Raw genomic sequence first — 14805 nt, forward strand, 5'->3', positions numbered from 1 at the left:
GACGCAGGCCCCTTGGGTTCTCACTGGGCTTCAGCCCCGTGTCCATGTGAGGTGGCCGGCTCAGACTTGGAGGGGACAGCCCCCACCCTAGTACCCGTGGCCTGGTCAGGACTCCCACCAGCTGGGCCCTTTCACCAGTGACCGTGTCCAGGTGACCGCTGCCCAGGGGCCTCAGGGGGGCCCTCAGCAGCCCAGGTGTGGGTGAAAGGGCTCTCTGGAGGGCCGTCCTGCTCAGGCTCCCTGCGCCCCACCCGTACCCCCTTGACCTGCTCTCTGACAGCAGGACCATGGGACAGACCCCAGCACCTGACCTGGACCGCCCACCCGCGTGCACCCGCTGACCTCCCTCCCACATTCTTCCTGAAGCTCTTCTTTCCGGCTGGTCTCTTAACTCGGGCAAAGACCCGGCAGGTGCCGCATCCCGGGACGGACACTGAAACTGGCCCCCCTGCCCCTCGCAATAACCTCGGCCCGGAGGAAGGGCTCTGGGGGCCCGACCACCTGGACCTGCGGGAGCCGCACCCCCGACTCACTGTGCAGATGGACCACGGGGCACGGGCAACCGCACAGTCGCCCTGACCTCGTATAACACTAAGACCCCTGCCCTGGGAGGACACGAGCCGCACGGACATCACACACGACGACTACGTTTCGGCAGGTTTCCTTAAGGCACACGCGTGACTTTACGCCTCTACAGACAATGACAAGGCTCCCCTTCCGGAATAGTCCTCCTGACCCTACATAAAAGGAACCCATCCACCCTGGCTCGGCAGTTGGGACAAGGTATTCCCCTCGATCCCCTTACTGGCTGCAACCCAAACTTCCTTTGGAGACCGCCTACCCACCCACCTGCTCAGGTCCTCGGGAGACCTGGGGAGGGGAGCAAGGAGACCCCCAGGTCAGCGCACTGGGCCACCCGTGCCCAGATGCAAGCCCGGGCTGTGCTGTGGACAGGAAGGGGGAGACGGGGTTGTGGGACGGTGCATGTCCTCACTCTGGGCAGCCCACTGAGGCCCTGGAGGAGGGCACAGTGACCTTCCTCTGGGGGTTTGGCGGCCTCCATGGGGACACCTTGCCAAGGGCAGCGGGCAACCGTAGCCTGACCCCCCAGGACCTGCGAGTCCACCTGAACCCGTAGAGACTCCTTAGGAAACTGGCTTTCTCTCCCCGCAACACATGTGGGTGCTCCTCCCCTGGCACACAACCCCCAGTGTCCATCTGGAGGGGCTCAGGACCCGGGTTCCGGTAGCCGGTGCTAAATGACCCTCTCCTAACCACAGCTGGCCCCCTGGCTCCCAAAGTCACTCGGCGACTGGGCTCTCCCTTGCCCCCTCCCACCTCGGGCCAGGACAGCTCTTCCCATTCCCGCGTCCTGACCCTGGGCTTTCACCTCTGCACACCGACCACGTCTCTTGGCCGTTCGGTCTGGACCCCAGCGTCTCCACATCAGACACGACCGCCCACCTCCCAGGGCCTCACCCAAACCGTCTCCCTTCCTCTGTGCCTGGCGTCCGGGCCTCCCGCTGCGTCCCCGAGCCACCATACGGCCCGTGCAGGGGGGCCCTCCGGGACTGCGGGAGGAGGCGGCCCACACACCGGCCTCATTCCCTCTGCTCGGGGACTTGGGGTTTGACTTTGCTTGTTTTACGTTGTTAACACCGAGGAATGCTTGAACGACAAACACTTCACCGTTTGAAAAGCTTTTATTCATAGACGCTCCCAAAAATACTCAAAAAAATTTTAAGTACGCTCGTAATGATCTTTCCTGTCCACTCATGTAGGGGAGCGAGCGGCTCCTCCTAGGCCCCCATCCCCTCTCCTCTACAGACACAAGAGAGAGCTGGGCGCTCTGTTTTGGTTTTTTTGCTTGCGACAAACGACATTCTATTAGTTTGAGGCTGTACCGTCCGTGCTGAGGGGACAGGAGCACGTCCGCAGACAACACAGCCGCGCCCCTCTACGCAGAGCCCTCAGCCGGCCCGATGCTGGAAGCTCCGAGCTCTATCCCCTCCACCTGCTCACCGCCCCGCGCCCCCACCACCACCCTGATAAATGTTTGCATGAGACACCAGCCGTTTTAAATGTGGAGATTTCACAGGAAAACCTGTATTTCCAGCTTCTCTTGACAAATCAGAAGGTCCGCCTCCTGGGCTTCCTCCGTGGCAGGGGCCCCTGCCCCCCGCGGCCATCTGTCGTTGCCAAGGCCTGGGTGTCCCTCTGTCCGGCAGCTGAAGGAAGTCCGTGCCGGAATCCGTGCCCCGGGGCTTCCCTAGGCGCGGGAGACTCGGGTGTTTGCATGGATTTCCCGGCTGTTTGCCGAGGAGCCTCCCTCCAACCATGTGCCCTTTACAGTGTAACAATACCCCGAATTTCCTTCTGCAGAGACAAAACCAGTTTACATTCCTGCCAACCAGAGGCAAAAGCAAATACCCTCGATTCCGACCGCACCTCCGAGTTCCTGCCCTGCATGCAGCTGGGATCCGAGCCACGTCTGTGCCGCGGGGAGGGGGCAGTGTGTGCCCTGGGCTGGCGGCTGGTGGCAGCGGGCACGTGGGCGCCGCTTTCCCAGAACCTGTGGAGCCCCCCCAATGCTCCAGGCGCTGAGTGTGACTGGGGTCTCTCTGTGGTTTCTTCCCCGTAAAGCCTCACTGCCTTTCAGGGACGTGGCGGCCCCCGGTCTCCCCGCCGTGCTGACCCTCGGGGTCACGGATGAGGGATCCTGGGGTTCCGTGGCTCCCCGTCCCTGTGCGGGGCTGGGGAAGCGGTGCTCAGTGTCCAGTGTCCTCTTACTCGCAGCATCTCAGCAGTGTGTCCTCTAATCGCACTGAAACTCATTCCTCCTACATCTCCCTCCATGAACCTGGGGGCTGCTGCCTGTTCTGACCGCCGGGCTGGCCCTGAGGGGTGCGGCCAGGGCCCCACACGGTCCCTGCCATCCCGTGGGAGGAAAGGGACCCCGGGCGGCTGGCAGATGGGCCGGACTGAGCCTCTGTTTCTTGGGCACTGCAGGCACCCGCATCTCTCGGGACCCAGGGTCTACAGCCCCCGTGGGCACCCCTGCCGGCTCTAACCCCTGGCCCGCCAGGCAGCCAGGACCGCGTCCCGCTGGGCAGGAGCCCCCCAGTCCCTCCCCACCATTGACAAACAGGGACAGCCTCCAGTGTGTTTTCTGGGACGACGGCGGGCGTGAGCCATGGGCGACGGTCCCGCAGGTCAGACGTTTCCTCCTGCGCCAGACATCCCGGGGGGTCATCCGAACAGGGAGCTGGGCTCTGACCAGAAGCAGTTTTCACATTTCTCAACCGAAACCCAATCTTCAGTCGCAAAGAAGCCGCTGACAGCCAGAGACGGGAAGCTGGACGTTCCGGATCCCTGTGGCCTCCTGCCAGCTTCCAGGTGCTGCCCGCGGGCAGGGGCTGCCTGGAGTCTGTGACCAGCGCCATGGCCCATGGCCCGCAGACCCCGGGAGCTGCCGTGGGCTCCTCGGAGGCCCCCCGGCCCTGCTGCCCAAGCCCTCTGGATTCCCTGGGTGGGGTCCCTCTGATGGCCAAGGTGCCCCTGTGTGTTCTTCCATCAACATGTGATTAAGTACCACTCCCTTTCCCACCTGCTGAGACCGCCCCACCTGACGCACCAGGTCATCCCCACAGGCTGGGCGGGCCCACCGCCCTGGACCAGGCCCCCACGGCGGAGGCGCCCCCAAGGAGGTGGATCACGGGTGGGTGCCTCCATGGGGGTCTCCGCCCGGCCAGCCACTGCCCCGGCAGCCCCCCACCGCAAGCCGTGTCTCGGCGATGACGGGAACGATGCCGGGACGGGGGCCCAGTCCCCGGCGCTGTCCCTCTACTGGGGGAAGGGGATCTTCTTGCGGGGCTTGTTGGGGAACTGCAGGGCGTACAGGTGGGCCATGTACTGGAGCTCAGGCATGACCATCCTGCGACACACCTGCCGCGTCTGGTTGTCCAGGTCCGGCCGGAGGTTGTAGCCCAGGATGCTGGCGTCACCCGACTGGTAGGGGTGCAGCCGGGGGTCGGTGATCTGTGTCTTGTTCTTGGCCACGCCGTCCTGCAGGCACTGCGTCATGAGCTCCTGCCGCCGCGCCCGCAGCCGGGCCACTTCGGAGCGCAGGCGGTGTGGCCCCAGCTCGGCCTGCACGCGCGCCCAGAAAGTGCGGTTTGAAGTGCTGGTACAGGCGCCAGTCCAGGGCGCACCAGCGCTTGGCGCGCTCCTGGGCCTCGGGCGTCAGGCGGGTCACAGTGCGCTGGCTGCGCGAGTTGAGGCGGAAGGCCACCACGTCGTCCAGCTGCCAGTGCAGCAGGTGCCGCAGCAGCACCATGGACTCGTCGAAGTGCTCGGCGATGAGCACCAGCTGGAAGCGCTTCTCCACGTCGGCCAGGCGTGCGCGCACGTAGCCCTCCTCGGCCGGCGCGTTGTTATCGAAGCCCAGGTCGAACCACATGTTGTTCCTGGCGTGGGCGTTGTGCAGGCCCCCTTTCTGGTCGTAGTAGGTCCGTGGCGAGGCCAGGAAGGCGTCCAGGGTCTGCACGTTCCTGAACGCGGGGACGTAGCCCCTGTAGTAGATGAAGGAAGACTCCAGCTGGAACACGGGGTTTCTGAGGATGGAGAAGTAGAACGTGTCGTTGGGCATGATTTTCTGAACCTGTTTGGAGACACAATGGGAAGGGCCGGTGGCTGGCGGGTCCCTCAGGCGCCCAGGCAGGGGCTGTTCTCCTCTCCCCGTGCAGCCCGCTCCCGCCACCAGTATCCAGAAGGTCCCAAAACACTTGAAGTGGGCCCCACCCCCCTTCTCCCCACCCAGCCTTGGGGAGGCAGGTCAGGGACACCTCCCCCGGGAAGTGACCTCTACCCTGAGACCCCAGTGACCCAGAAGAGGAGCTGTGAGGGGTGTGCCTCAAGGGGGACCATGTGCAAAGGTCCTGAGGAGGAAGAGGTGGGGGGGGGGCGGTTGGGGAAGTAGGTGTCCAGAGACGCAGATGGAGAGAGCGCAGGCCACCAGGGTGCCCCCTGCGCTTCCAGGAGCAAATTGGGGCAGCTGTCGGGGGAGGGAGCAGGGTGTGCAGCTCCCCCTGCGCCCACGGGAGGCTCTGGCGGGGTCTGCACGACAGTGTCTAGACCACGACCACCCCCCCACGGTGTCACTCTTCAGAGGCACAAAGTACTCCCTCCTCCGCTCCCCCCCTTTCCCCGCCCCACGGCCCCGCAGTTCCCCGCACCTCGGGCAGGTTGAACCTCAGGTGGTTGCACATGATGTTAAAACGCCGCTGCAGGCCGGGCTTCGAGCCCCCCCAGCCCTCCACGTAGCGTGCCAGGAAGAGCCAGGGGTACCCCAGGTGGAAGCTATTGCCTGCGGGCAGCGCCACCGACAGGTTGTGCGTCTCCGCGAAGCGGAAGAGGATGTTGAGCACCGTGCTGCTGGCCGTCTTGTGCGTCTTGAGGAACATGACGTTGATGATGGGCGGCCCCTCGGCCCGGCCCCCGAGCAGGCTGGGAGGGGAGGACAGCATGGCCATGGTCAACCAGGGAGGGTCCGTGGATGCCCCAGCCACGGGGACCCCAAGCCACCTTCCGTCACCACCCCTTCCCTAATCTGAGATCCTCTAATCCACACTTTTCCTACGAGTGACTCCCAAGCTCCGCACCCCAGCCTCAGGCCATCGCTGTGCTTCCATCCACAGGAGGCCCCCAGCCCTGTGGCCCTCCAGGTCCCACTGGCACAGACCTGGTGGCTCCCTGAGTGGCTGCAGCATCCATCCCCCCTCACGCCACAGGTTGGGCCCCTGGGCCCCTGCAGCCCCTCTGGCCCCCAACCTCCTGTTTGGTCCCCAGGGTGCCCAGCACGGCTCTGGTCCTGTGGCCTGGACAGCACATCCAGCGCTTCTGGCCTGACCTTCATGCCTGTACTGACCAACCTGACACCAGGGCCAGTGGGGACGCTGGTGCCCACTCTTGTGACCCCAGGATGGCACCCACCTTGCTATGACTCCCGCCTGAGCAGCAGGCCCCCTTCGTGCCCCAGTGCCAGTCCAGTAAGGATCCAGAGGCCTGTGCCAGCTTGGGCAAGAAGGGGGACCAGCGGAGGGACCCAGGGACCTGTGGCACCCCGGGAGATCCAACCCAAGAGGTGGAGGGGCGGAGAGAAGAACCCTGGAGCCACAAGACCTCCTGGCAGCCGAGCCAAAGCACAGGGCCTAGGGGGCCATCCGTGGACCCTGGGCCTCACATAGGATGAACCTCACGGGATCCCTGGGTGGTGCAGCGGTTTGGCGCCTGCCTTTGGCCCAGGGCGCGATCCTGGAGGCCCAGGATCGAATCCCACGTCGGGCTCCCGGTGCATGGAGCCTGCTTCTCCCTCTGCCTGTGTCTCTGCCTCTCTCTCTCTCTCTCTCTCTCTCTGTGACTATCATAAATTAAAAAAAAAAGTTAAAAAAAAAAAAAAGGATGAACCTCACATAGGATGAACCACCGGCAGGCGGGGAGCAGGGCTCTGGACCTTCCCAGACCTGCCATGGACCCCAGCCCTGCCTCCTGGCACCTGCTCACCCTCTGCACACAGCAGCTCTGCCCGAGACATGCCGGCCCGGGCCCACACCCACCCCCACTGCCCTCCCAGAGGGAAGCCACAGGAAGCCTCCAGAAGGCTATGGGATCCCCAGAAGGAAGGGCCCAGCCCTCCTCCTACAAGGAGGATGAACTATCAGGACAGCCAGCCAGGGCTGGCTGCTACCCAGAGGGGGCCATGGGGGTGCCGTGCCCAAACCAGGGGGCACCCGGGGCAGCACTCACGGTGTGAACAGCCCGGTGTTCATGTACAGGATGCTGGCCAACAGGAGCAAGATCAGGGCCAGGAGAAGGGCCTGGAGGCACCTGTGGGGCAGAGGGAGCCCTCAGCACCCCACCAGGGGCACGGGAAGGGCCGGTGCCTCCCCCCACCCCATCTGTCATTGCACGTCAGTCCATACTGAGTATAGACCCGCGCTCACCCATGGGGGCCCTGGGCGGGGGCCTGAGACCTGGGAAGGGCCTGCATCAGCTGATGGGTCTCAGGCCGGGTCCCCGGAGAGAGGCCCCCGAGCTTGCACCCCCAAGGGCACCTCAGGGTCCCCCCGATCCCCATCGCCCAAGGAGGATGCTATGACCAGATCAGGGAACAGACAGGGCTGGGACACGGAGTACCCTGTGGCACCGGGGGGACCACGTCCTGCCATCCCCTGACATGGAGCAGCAGCAGCAGGGCCACCATGCTAGCACCCCCTGCCCCTTCCCTCCACCAGCCAGGTGCCCATGTTAGGGCAGGTCACCTTGGAAAACACCATGACAAGGGGCCCCTGCCCCTGGCCCACTGGGGCCACCTGGGAGTTCAGGAGGGGCCTGGGAGAGGGGAAAGTGCCTGCGGTCTCCTCTATAAATCCTACTGCTGTACAAGCCACCCCAGGTTCACACCCGCGGCCCAAGCCAGCCCCCAACCTCTACTGGGGTGTCTAAGGCATCAGGTCCCGATGTGCCCCCCAAGCCCCTTCCCCTGCTGGATGGGGCTCCCTTCTGCCTGGTCTGGGCCATCTGTCCCACCTTCTGTCTGGAGCCCCATCTGCTCACCTCCTCCTGCAAGGCTCCTGGGATGGTGGCAGCCTGCTGCCCCGCCAGTTGGCTCCTGTCCCTGCCCGGTGGCCCCGCTCCCTCAGCAGCCCAAGTGACTTGGATTCGAAGGCCCAGCGTGCTCAAACCCACACCCTTAGTTTAAAAGGCAACGCTTGGGGCCCCTGGATGGCTCAGTGCTTGGGCATCTCCCTCGGGCTCCGGGCGTGACCCCGGGGTCCTGGGATCGAGTCCTGCATCGGGCTCCCTGCATGGAGCTGCTTCTCCCTCTGCCTGTCTCTCTCTCTCTGTGTCTCTCATGGATAAATACATAAAATCTTTTAAAATAAATAAATAAATAAATAAATATAATAAAAAAAAACCCACTTGCTCTTGAAGTTTAATTTAAAAAATGGGGTGCCTGGCTGGCTCAGTTGGTAAAGCATATGTGACTCTTGATCTCAGGGTTGTGAGCTGAAGCCTCACACTGGGTGTGGAGCCTATGTTAAAAAATAAATAAATATAATACAAAGCCTCTGGAAGTTTAACACAATTCCCAGAAGAGAATGTTTAACTAGCAAGTCAGTTTTAAAGTTCAAATGGAAGTAAATCATACAGTAGGGGCCAGGAAAATTCTTTTTTTTTTTTTTAATCACTGTATTTCATTCCTGGCCTCTGGTGCCCCTGGCACATCCCGGCCATCGGGGCGACCTCCTGGCCCGGGCCTGGAGCTGGCCGCACCTCCCAGCAGCCCTGGGTCCTACTGCGGGAATGGTCTTTAGAGACCACAGTCTGGGGCCTGAGGTGCTCACTGCTCGGGAAGGCGGTGGCTTTGGGGCCCAGTCAGGTGACAGAGCAGGACGCTGCTCACATGAGGGCAGAGTCCCAGGGTCCCTCGTGAGTTCTCACTGCTATGTCGAGCTGCCTCTCAGCTACAAGCCCAGGGCTGCGGCTTCCTGCAGGAACCCCTGCCCCCCTCATCCCCCGTCCCCCGTCCTGCACGGCGGGCTGCTCTGAGGAATGGGAGGTGGGGAGCTGCAACGGCCCATCATGCCTCATCTGCTCCATCCACGCTGCATACACGAGAGCAGCGCTGAGCCATTTCTCGGCAATCTGCCCCTTTTTAAAAAAAGATTGTATTTATTTATCCATGGGAGACACAGAGAGAGGCAGAGACCCAGGCAGAGGGAGAAGCAGGCTCCCTGCGGGGAGCCCGACGCAGGACTCGATCCCAGGACCCCGGGGTCACGCCCGGAGCCCAAGGCAGACACTCCACCGCTGAGCCACCCAGGGTGTCCCTATCCTGCCCCTTCTCCACGAAGGCAGGAGACCACCAGCCAGCACAGCATCGGGCTCCCAGCTGGAGGCACCGGGTTCCCAGAGGGCCCGGTCATCTGCGCCCAGTGAGAAGCAACAAGCTCTCCCAAACCCCAAAGGGATACCCTCTGGAAGGCCACACTGTGGTCACGGGTCACAGGGTTCTTGAACCAGTCAAACCATTTCTTTTAAAGATTTTTCTATTTATTTGAGAGAAAGAGAGAGAAAGAGTGTGTGTGTGTGTGTGTGTGTGTGTGTGTGTGCGTGGCGCGCGCGCGTGCGCACAGGGGGCAGAGGCAGAGGGAGAAGCAGACTCCCCGTGGAACAGGAAGGCCGATGCAGGACTCGATCCCAGGGCCCTGAGGTGGTGACCTGAGGCGCAGGCCGACCCCCATCAGACTGAGCCCCAGGCGGCCCTTGGAGCCGCTTCTCCTGAGGCCTTTCCAGGCAAGACGGGTTGTTGCCCCTTTGGACCGGGTGCCTGTGAAGCCACAGTAGTTTTATGGCCCCACATATGATTATTTTAACTCCTGGGGTTTATGGCCCTTATAGGACCATTTGAATGCCTGTTGGATAAGGACCCTGTGAAACGTTAACCAGGCCAGCCTGTAGGCCTATGCTCTTCCTCAGATGGTGTCGTGCCGTGAGACTCCCTTCTGCACAACACGGCGTGTTTGCTGGCGCCTCGCCGGGGACCTTAATAAAAGTCCAGCACACACCGACCATCTGTTTGAAATTTCACCTCTAACATCTACAGTCGCCCCTGGCCCCGGGGCGTTCGTCTCGGTCCTTCACAGCTGCACAAGCAGAACAAACAGTCCCCAGAGGAATCGGTTGGTTTCTATCAAGAGAGGCTCCTCCTTTGCCAAAAGATCCTCTGGTCCAAACAGCCCCAGGGTCTGCGGTGTCCCAGGCTGTAGAGGCGCCAGCGCGCCAGGTGGTCAAGCCTCAGGGCCGCGGCCGGGAGCCACTGCAGGTGGGCAGCATGCTCGCCAGGCGGCCAGACGGGGGGAGGGGGGGCCGGGACCCCGCTTTGGCCTGCGTGTGCCTCACACCCGGGAGCTGCTCACAGACGGGCGTTCTTAGCAGAGTCCAAGGGACACGCAATTCTAAATGACTGGATTGTTTGGTACGTGAATTACACATCAATAAAACCGTTTAGAACGATAAAAAATTAAAAAAAATTCTTAAAGAGCTCAGCTGCCAAGGAAATTGGAAGCCAATAACTGTGGGAATAAATAAACAAACACAGCTGGAGAGGGGGTCCGGGCTGATGACATTGCTTCCGAGGGGCCTGGGCGGACGGGCTTCCTTCCTGCCCCGCCCCAGGGTGCTCGCCGTGCCAGCACAAGGGTCCCTCCAGAGCAGCCTTTCCATCACGGGGGGGCCTGGGTTGCTCAGTGGACAGATTTTAAAGAGTCTCAAACATCCCGCATCTGCAGGCACTGGGGGTTGGGGGTGCTCGGGCCCAGTGTCCGGGTGGCGGGCCTGCTGCCTGCCTCAGGAACGTCTGTGAGGCTGGTGGCCGGCAGGGGCGGGGGGGCCAGCAGGCTCCCGCCCAGGCCTCGCCAGAGGGGCCGCAGAGTCCCCGCGAGTGACACCAGCAGCCCTGCCAACGGGGGCCTGAGAGCCTACGCCACCTGCCCGGCGGGGCTGGTCCAGTCCTGCTGGGCCCCAGGGGGAGTTCAAGGCCCGTGAGCCCCAGGTGAGCGCCCCAGGTCCTCGGGCAGAACCCCCGGGCACCCGGGTAGGAGCCCTAAGAGCTCTGGGATCGTGGATCACTCGTCCATCCCCAGCTCCAGGAGCTTCTGGCTCTGCGGAGCTTCTCTGCTGAGGGAGACTCACGAGGGTCTTTGCGGAAATGGGTTTTTACAGCATCGCACACACACAGCCCTGCAGCTCCACCTGAGCAGCCCCTACAGACGGACATCCGCCTCAGTGGCATTCTAGAAGGACACAAAACCAAATGTCTGACGGTCGTTCGGTGGCCAGACAATTTCAGTCAAAATCTAGAAAAACAACACTGAACCTAACCTCAGGAGCTGACAAGTCAGGCAGGCAGAAGCCCCAGAAGGCCCCGGGCTGCACCCAGCCCCCTGCCACCCACCCCATTCCCGCTCCCCGGTCCCGCGGCCTGGGCAGAGCAGAACCGCCAGGAAGGAGCCAGCCCGCCTCACACACGTGTAGGCTCAGTGGTCGAGGGCTGCGGAGCTGTGTGTCCACCCGCCCTCTGGACCTGGCCGGGGGCCTGCTGGGAACCCACTCTCCTCGGCGCATCCAGGGCCCCAACTGGAGCTCACGCGAGGGATTCAGAGTTGTCCGATACCCCCTCCCCGCACCACCCCGGTCATCTGTGCATGTCAACCTCGCCTGGGCCTCACCAGGCCCCAGGTGCACTGCAGGGCACAAGGGCAAGCCGAGGGTACGGGGGGCAACGAGGGGACTGGTCATCCCTCAGGTCTCCCCCCGACAGCCAGAGGCCTGGCCTCGGGAAAGCAGGGCCCCGGGCTCAGCGGCCCAGGACGCACAGAGAGGGGCTGGCCTCCGGAGCCCCAGGGAGTGGGATCCAGGTGGGGCCGGGCGCAGCGCTGCCCGAGGTCTCCCCAAGGCCAGGGACAGCTCCCAGTGCTGGGGACTCTGTCCCCCGGGCGCAGGGCAGGGGGAGCAGGGCAGTGCCCGGGTGGCTCCTCAGGTAGGCAGGGACCCCTGATCTCAGCCCAGGTCCCGATGTCACGCCCTGAGCCGAAGGCCGATGCTCTGCCTGGGAGCCAGCGCCGCACCCCGACGTGTTGGGAGTGAACGGCAGCCTCGGACGCAGGAGGGACCGGTCACCCCTCTCAGCAGGGACTTTAAACTCCTGATGGCGAATGCCCCCCACCCCGCTCCCCCCGAGGCGCGTGTACGAATCCACCTCTGAACCTCGTCCTGCCGGTCGCCTGAGTCAGGACGGGCGTACTCTGCCCCGAGGCGGGTCGCGGTGCCAGGTGAGCCCCGGGCGATGGCTCGACTCCCGGGCGTTCCACACCCTGTCCCTTTCCCGCCAAGAAGGACGCCACACCTGCGGCCATGGCCCGGCCACCCAGACAAACAGTGGGTCCACCCAGCCCACCTCGGCCTGAGCCTCCCGCGAGCTGAGCAGCTCCCCGAACCCCGAGCCCCAGGCCTCCGGGAGGACGCCCCCTCTGGGACACAGCCTCCCCCCGCGGCCGGCACGTGCCCCCCTCATCGGCAGCCGGGCCCCCCGCTCTGCTGACCCCCTGCCTCGGGCCCGAGGCCCGCACGCCGTCCGCGTTCCCAGGGGCGGGTGCAGGGGCCCCCTCCTCGGCCCTGCGGGACCCGGCCCCAGAGACCCACTGCCGGTGGGGCCCAGGGACGGGTCCTTGACCCCAGCACAGACCTGGGGCCTCCAGAGGGGCGGCGGGATCCTGTCAGGGTCTGAGGGGGTGGAGGCGGCCTCCGGGGGACAACATCAGGGCAGTTAGCAGGCCCCACAGCCCGCCCCCTTGCCCACGCCCGCTGCAGCCCCGGCCTCAGGCCCCCGCGGTGCGGCCACCAGGTGCAGTCCCAGACGGCGGGGTCCTGGGTGGCTCCAGCAGGCGGGTGACAGCGCAGCCAGGCAAAGGCGAGCAGAGCACTTGCAACCGCCCTCCCAGAAGCTCCAGGACGGGTTGCCGGCACCCCCGACACCCAGCCCACTAGCCACACACGGGGGCAGCACCCTGGCAGCCAGCCATCAGCCCCCAGTTGGCTCCCACTTGGCCCCCGGCCCTCGGCCCACGGGCTCTCCGCCCAGCCCACCCGTGGCCAGCACTGCCGGGCAACAGATGCTTCCCAGGTCCCCCGGAGCCCCCATGGCTCTCGGGACTGGCCCTCGGCCCGCAGCCACAGCCATCGGGTCACACACCTTCCAGGGGCTCACACCCACCGCGGGGTCCCCTGTGGGGTCCTCAGGGCTCCGCCCTCTAGGGGATATTCGTTCCCCAGAAACAGAGCCAAGCCTCAAACCAGAAACACAGGTTTTCAGAAGGCCCCTCAAGTGACAAGTGACGTCCTCAGGGCCCCAAGCTGGGACATTCAGGTTTCCAGTCCAACCACCCCCCGGGGCTGCTTCCCTAGCAACAACGGGAGCCCTGCTGGGGATGCCGTTTAAGTCGGGGGTGAGGATATCGGTGCCTTAACAATCACCACCCAGGGGCCTGGTGACACCACAAGCCCCCCTGGCGGGGAAGGTTCTGTCCTCGCCCCCAGCAGCTCCCCTGACTGCCCCCCACCCCCGGCCACGCCGGCCTGGGACTGTCCCCCTGTCCTAGGGCCACGGCTCAGTCTCCCTGTCAACGGGCCAAGCACGCTGGGCTAAGTGGGAAGAGCCTCCAAACATTTGCACAATTCAAGGAAAATAAACATAAGGTTCTGGATGTTTGGGGCCTTTTGAGGCTGTGGGGATGGTGAGTGGGACTGAGCAACCCAGGGAGCCCTGGCTCCACGGGCTGTGACCTGGACCGGTGAGCCCGGGGCACGCCGAGCGGCTGCAGCTCCAAGCCGCAGCAGGACAGCCGTCCCCGTAGGTCTGGAACTCACCGTCCCGCTGCCCCATGGGCAGGCCACCTCCTGGGGCTCCCTGGGCCCCTCCCTTGCCTCAGCTAATGGAGTGACCCCCCCAAGCCTTTATGCCTCTTCCTCGCCGAAGGGTGACCACCCAGCTCCCGGACGGGGGACACCTGACTGCCCCCCCGCTGGCTCCTGGGGGACCCCTGGCCTCACCCAAGGGAGGGAGTCACATCTTCAAACAGGCTGGTCGTGCCTGGGGCCCGCGGGGAGGGCACATGTGAGGATGAGGCAGAGAAGGAAAATGCTAAGCATTTCCAGACACACCCTCCTTCCCCTAAACCGAGTGTCCAAATACCCACATCCCTCTGGGTGTACTCTGGGCACAGAGCCGCAGGGCCGGGCACCGGGACCCCGCGGGGGGCTTGCCCTAAGTCCCTCGGACCCCCCCATGGGCACCCCAAGGTGCACACGTGGGTACATGGCCCTGAAGTATTGGGGCCCGGCTGGGAGCCCCACCAAAGCCAGGGAGCAACCACAGCAAATGGGGGTCCCGGGATGACAGCCAGGGGACAACGCCGGGGCCCTGGACACCCAGCAGCCGCCCACCTGGGCCTGAAGCCCACGCAGTAAACTGTCATCCCCTTGGCCCTGAGCCTGTGTCCCCCGAGAGGCCTATGGGGACAAGCCGGGGTCACTCGGGGTCTGAAATGAAGCCCCAGCGTGCTGAGTTCGGGGTACGACTGCCAATCGGGTGACTTCGTTTAGTTTTATTCTAAGATCTTATCTCTCGGAGAGAAGCGCGTGTGAGCAGCAGCAGAGGGAGCCAGGCCGCTGGGCAGGGAGCCCCCAAGCGTCCCGATCCCGGGCCCCAAGGCCATGAGCGGCGCCGCGCGGCGCCCTGGTGACTTCCCTTTAATGAGATGCCGAGCGGCTCATTTCTGCCAGGTCCGGACAGCCCAGGAAGCCAAGAGGTGCGCCGAGCGAGCGCGGGCCCCGGCCGCTTACCTGTGGGTGCCCCCTGGTGCGGCGGGCATGCTGGCAGGCCTGGGGCGAGCGTGGGCCGCGGGCTGGGCAGACGTGGGCGGCCGGCTGGGGCTCGCGCGGGCGGGTGCGGTGCCCACACCGTGTGAACGTTAGTCCCGGGAGCTGACCTGCGCTACGGTGCCAGGCCACACCCTCCGCCGCCCAGCTTGAGCTCCGGCTCAGGAAGAACCAGACCTGGCCTGGCCGGGCGTCTCCCGGCTCACCTGCAGCAGGGCACCCACCTGCTGCCAGGGGCCCCTCGGCCAGCAGGGGGCGGGAGGGGGCTGGGGACCCTCCAGGACCCCCAGACCCCGATGGCACATT

The 14805-nt window shown here is 64.4% G+C and overlaps 1 protein-coding gene across 1 annotated transcript; it reads right to left on the bottom strand.

Annotated features, from left to right (window-relative positions):
* Nucleotides 1-1694: 1694 nt before the first annotated feature.
* Nucleotides 1695-14566, bottom strand: GAL3ST2 (galactose-3-O-sulfotransferase 2). Its single transcript, XM_055299935.1, is given in 5 exon segments — nucleotides 1695-4176; nucleotides 4178-4660; nucleotides 5235-5505; nucleotides 6805-6885; nucleotides 14464-14566. Coding segments are annotated over 5 exon segments (1197 nt in total). The 5' UTR covers nucleotides 14493-14566; the 3' UTR covers nucleotides 1695-3843.
* Between the last annotated feature and the right edge of the window lie 239 nt (nucleotides 14567-14805).

Source organism: Nyctereutes procyonoides, unplaced genomic scaffold (genome assembly GCF_905146905.1).
Source record: "Nyctereutes procyonoides isolate TBG_1078 unplaced genomic scaffold, NYPRO_anot_genome, whole genome shotgun sequence".
NCBI classification, from domain to species: domain Eukaryota; kingdom Metazoa; phylum Chordata; class Mammalia; order Carnivora; family Canidae; genus Nyctereutes; species Nyctereutes procyonoides.